This window comes from Arachis duranensis, chromosome 1 (assembly GCF_000817695.3).
Source record: "Arachis duranensis cultivar V14167 chromosome 1, aradu.V14167.gnm2.J7QH, whole genome shotgun sequence".
Lineage (NCBI taxonomy): Eukaryota > Viridiplantae > Streptophyta > Magnoliopsida > Fabales > Fabaceae > Arachis > Arachis duranensis.
Genome location: NC_029772.3, coordinates 278,493 through 283,503, shown reverse-complemented (window position 1 = coordinate 283,503; position 5,011 = coordinate 278,493). Strand labels below are relative to the sequence as shown.

General features: G+C 35.0%; 1 protein-coding gene across 1 annotated transcript in view; it reads left to right on the top strand.

Annotated features, from left to right (window-relative positions):
* The window catches only part of LOC107476573 (CDPK-related kinase 5), an 8,367-nt gene extending 4,262 nt beyond the window's left edge, over nucleotides 1-4,105 (top strand). The window contains exons 2-11 of the mRNA XM_016096798.3: nucleotides 950-1,080; nucleotides 1,172-1,213; nucleotides 1,324-1,432; nucleotides 1,559-1,637; nucleotides 1,843-2,139; nucleotides 2,219-2,331; nucleotides 2,922-3,029; nucleotides 3,110-3,172; nucleotides 3,271-3,438; nucleotides 3,896-4,105. Coding sequence (XP_015952284.1) covers nucleotides 950-1,080; nucleotides 1,172-1,213; nucleotides 1,324-1,432; nucleotides 1,559-1,637; nucleotides 1,843-2,139; nucleotides 2,219-2,331; nucleotides 2,922-3,029; nucleotides 3,110-3,172; nucleotides 3,271-3,438; nucleotides 3,896-4,033 — 1,248 coding nt within the window. The 3' untranslated portion in view covers nucleotides 4,034-4,105. The remainder of the gene's footprint in view (nucleotides 1-949; nucleotides 1,081-1,171; nucleotides 1,214-1,323; nucleotides 1,433-1,558; nucleotides 1,638-1,842; nucleotides 2,140-2,218; nucleotides 2,332-2,921; nucleotides 3,030-3,109; nucleotides 3,173-3,270; nucleotides 3,439-3,895) is intronic.
* Nucleotides 4,106-5,011: the final 906 nt, after the last annotated feature.

Here is a 5,011-nt window from a genome sequence, read left to right as displayed (position 1 = left end):
TTTTACTCAAGTCAAACTTTACTATTTTACTACCAATTTGGCTTGAAATTTGATTCCAAGGTCTTCTAGATGATTATCATTTTACTGCCATGCATTGATTATCAAAATTAACTTTGATACTTCCACAATTGAGCCATGGAAATTGGAGGAGTTAAGCCTTAGAGTAGTCCCCTGAAGTTGCACTCGAGCCTCAAAATAATCCCTGAAGTTAATAATTACCCAAATTGATCCTCGAAGTTGCACTCCCGGACTCATAGTAGTCTCTGAGGCATTTTCCGTTCATCGAAACTTTAAAACGACGTCGTTTTGAACCAAAAAAAAAAAAGCGTAGACTACCCTAAGATGGGTTGTGTTCTCTCTTTTGGCAGCAGCAAGGCATTGAGACTTTGTAAAGTGATCCATTGATTCGTGTTTTATTTGAGTAACGTGCCATCTTAGTTTGTAAATCTGATGCACTTGGGGTATGCAGCTATAATTCCGGTATATATATATATATATATATATTTCCGTGTAGATAAACCTTTTAAGGTATATCACTGAACGATTCTGAAATGCATTCTTCTCTAACACTTAAGTTAGTATGAAAAGTGTATTAGAAGATAGAAAAATAATTAAAAAATCAGGACTTACTCTCTGTTGAGAGATAGAGAATGACTTATATAGTGATTAGATTCTAAATGACATTGATGTTATTATCGTTTAGTCATTAACTCAGTAATCATGGCTAATAATGTAATCAGTTCTTAATATGTCAAAATTTCTAAAAAGACCAGCATTTTGAAACGGGAGGGAGTAATTTATCGATCGAAACACCTTTAGCATCTTTGACTTTGGTGTGTTTATGCTTGGTGAAAAATAAAGCACACACACCTGTTTCATGAGCATCATATATATCATCTTTATTTTCTTTATAGAATAATAGATTTTGATTTGTATGTTTCAATTGTAGATGACAACTGCAATTGCTATTGAGGATGTGAGAAGGGAAGTGAAAATATTGAGAGCTTTGACGGGACATAAGAATCTAGTACAGTTCTATGATGCATATGAAGATCATGATAATGTCTATATAGTAATGGAGTAAGCTCCGAATACCATTCTTATTTTTCGTGACAATTGGGCTCATTGATAGCAACCTATATCCAAATTTTTTAATTCTTGTTTATCTCAGATTGTGTGAAGGAGGTGAGCTGTTGGATAGAATACTATCAAGGTATTTGTTTAATTATTTTCTGTTGATTGGCAAAACGTGGATTCATGCATTGCTTTAAAGAATTAATGTTTCATGGTCACAGCCTATAAGATATCTGTTTCTTCTTGCAGAGGAGGGAAATACACCGAAGAAGATGCAAAAGCTGTCCTCACGCAAATTCTGAATGTTGTTGCATTTTGCCATATGCAGGGTGTTGTGCACCGTGATCTTAAACCTGAGGTGAACTACAGTTTCAAATTTTTGTTCTGACCGAAAACCCGATGCAAAATTTCAGCTTTCACTGTTTTCTATTTCTATAACTTTTATCACGTGTTGAATTCTAAAGATGGATCATTTTTGGATCAGAACTTCTTGTTTGCATCCAAAGATGAGAACTCAGAGCTGAAGGCCATAGACTTTGGGTTGTCGGATTTCGTTAAACCAGGTATATATTTACGCAATTGAGGAATGTTGGGTGAACAAGTTATTTTATTGTGTCAGTAAGCTATTGGACCAACTTAGTTGAACTTGGTTACCAGAATAACTTGGTTATGTAATATTACTGTACTCAATTTATGTTCACCCCATGTTTATGATAGTTTGATATCTTGGTCTTAAATTATGTCGTGACTTCTTGTTGTACTTAACAGATGAAAGGCTTAATGATATTGTTGGTAGTGCATACTATGTGGCTCCTGAAGTTCTACATAGAGCTTACAGTACTGAGGCTGACATCTGGAGTATTGGTGTAATCGCGTATATTTTATTATGTGGCAGCCGTCCGTTTTGGGCACGGACTGAATCAGGGATATTTCGTGCTGTATTGAAAGCCGATCCAAGTTTCGAAGAACCTCCTTGGCCTTCTCTTTCGGACGAAGCAAAGGATTTTGTAAAGCGACTACTGAATAAAGATCCAAGGAAAAGAATGACTGCAGCACAAGCATTATGTGAGTTTCTTGTAAATTGTTGCAGGGTCTTGTTAGTTCTTATATTTCTATTCTCTTATTTAAGCCGTGTATGATGCAGGCCATCCATGGATTAAAAATTATAAGGATGTGAAAGCACCCCTCGATATTCTAATGTTCAAGCTCATGAAGTCATACATGCGCTCCTCATCTTTACGAAAAGCAGCTTTAAGGGTGCGTATATTTATGTAGAATGTACTTGCTTTCAGATACACCTTTAGAATTTTCTTTTGGTATCTTTTGATTAGATTTTACTGGAACTGTTCTCTCAATGAGTTCATATTCTTCAGCTTATTAATAAGTGCACTATTTTTTTTTAGGATGTTTGAACTTGGGATTAGTGAGTTGACTGTTGAATGAGTAATCTAACTATCAAAATGAATCATTTTTTTGTTTAGTGTTTCCAAATGGGTGTCGCTGAACTGTGTTTGTTTCTGATTTCCAAAAGAGTGATTTTACTGCTTGATCTTTTACTGTATAGTTGAAAAAGTTTAAAACTGATTTATTAAGATACTCCATTTAGCTTTTCTCAAAAATGCTGAAATTCGATTCTTGTAAATGGCAATTATTGTATAAAATTTGTACAAATCTATAGAATGATGGTTTTTAAGCCTAAAAAACTGAATCAGATGCATCGTTAGTCTACTGATGGAAGAGTGTTTGCTTCTTTCTCCAATTTTGTTTGTCTTTATTTGTTGATCAAGTTATGGATGCATGTTTAGTGACAACTTACTAGCGTGTTATTTTCTTGCACACTACGGCAGGCTCTGTCGAAGACGTTAGCTGTTGACGAGCTATACTATTTGAAAGAGCAGTTTTCACTATTAGAACCAAACAAAAATGGCACCATTAGCTTAGAAAATATCAAAGCGGTTGGTTTTCTTCTCTTCCAATTCTTTTCATATACTATTTTAAAAGGATCCTGTTTAAAGACTCAAATTTGACCTGGCAGGCCTTGATGAAGAATGCAACCGATGCTATGAAGGAGTCTCGCATTCCTGATTTTTTGGGATCGGTAAGTGCTGTGATTTAACTGTAGAATGCCTCTATATATGACGTCTTATTGTAATGTTGGCTTATTGATTACTGATACAAACGGTTTTTGGGTGGCAGCTTAATGCATTGCAGTTTAGAAGGATGGATTTTGACGAGTTCTGTGCAGCGACTCTTAGTGTTCATCAACTTGAAGCGCTCGACCGGTGGGAGCAACATGCTCGCTGCGCCTATGAGCTTTTTGAAAAGGATGGAAACAGGGCCATAGTCATTGAGGAGCTAGCTTCGGTATGATTGATTTTATTGCAATAATAGTTTATCCAAACATATCTTCAGAGCTTTTTCTTACAAATGGATATATCTAACAATTTCTGAAATTAATTTCTAGAGTAAATGTCCTATCCATTTCCTGACCATGAAGGACAAAGTGTCTCTCTAGTTCAAAAATCTCTAAGTTATTTAGACAAGTAACATGGGATGCTTAGACCAGTTACTTAGATGGTTTGAGACCGGTTAAAGATTTTCGAATCGTGGAAGGGTGCTTTGTCTTTCGACAAATAATCAGGAACCGAAAAGAGCATTTATTCTAATTTCTAACAATTTCGGATATTAATTTGTCCCTTAAGGTGAGTTTAATATGGCGTGAATGTAGAGGAATTCGAGGATTATGTAATTTCACTCATTGCTCCACGAAAATCCAACATCATTCTCTTCTCATGTATGGATTTTATCTAAATAATCGCAGGAGCTAGGACTTGGTCCATCTGTTCCTGTTCACGCAGTTCTCCATGACTGGATTAGGCACACTGATGGAAAACTAAGCTTCCTTGGGTTTGTCAAATTGCTGCATGGTCCGTCTCGTAGTCTCGCCAAACCTCAATAGAGTGAGACCCAAGAGCTTGCGTGTGTTCACCAACCATGATGCATGATGGATCTGGTCAATCAAAAGAAGAAAAACTATATGCTGGTCAAAGTATCATCATCACATGAAGGAATATTTGCTACTTCAACATTATATTTTGCTTAGAAGAAATCATCGAATTGGTGTTTTACAATCCTTTTTCTTAGGCTAAGTATCTTGTACACATGGAGCAGGAATCATAGCCTGCTCCCACAGGCATTTGTAATTGTAATTGTAATTGTCCACTGTAAAGCTGTAGTGTGTTAAAGTTTCTAGTTGATAATATCTTTTGTGATTATTACGGGGAATGCTATGGTGTAGATTGTGAAAAAAAGCTAAACCTGTGGACAGTGGCGGAACCAGAAATTTCATAAGAGGGGGGCCAATTAAATATAAAATATAACAAAAAATTAACAAAATATGATTTGTAGCATATATATCAAAAAAGTAATTATATTATATAAAAGTCAATGTTCAACTACATACTTTAAGATTTTGATATTTTTAAACTTGCTCGACGATGCTTCATGGAACTAAAATCATCAATTATCATCTCTGAAGTGAATTTTGAAGCAATTTCCTTTTCAATATATACAATCATACAATCTGCTAAAAATTCATCTTCCATCTTGTTTCGAAGCCTTATTTTAATAATCTTCATAGCTGAAAAGGCTCGTTCAGTTGTTGCTGTTGTCACAGGAAGAGTCAAAACAAGACGAATTAATCTATCAATTAAAGGATATATATTTGATTTTCCTGTCTCTGTCAATTTTTGACACAATTCAGCAAGAGTAGACAAATTCTGAAAATCTGGAGCTTTAACCACATCAAGTTCATAATGTTGTAACTCATAATCCAATTGAATCTTTTCTTGCTCAGAAAAATCTAAAGAATAGAAATTCTTTACAAGATTGCATATGTTGCAAACACTGAATAACTTGAAAGCATCTTTAGGATCTA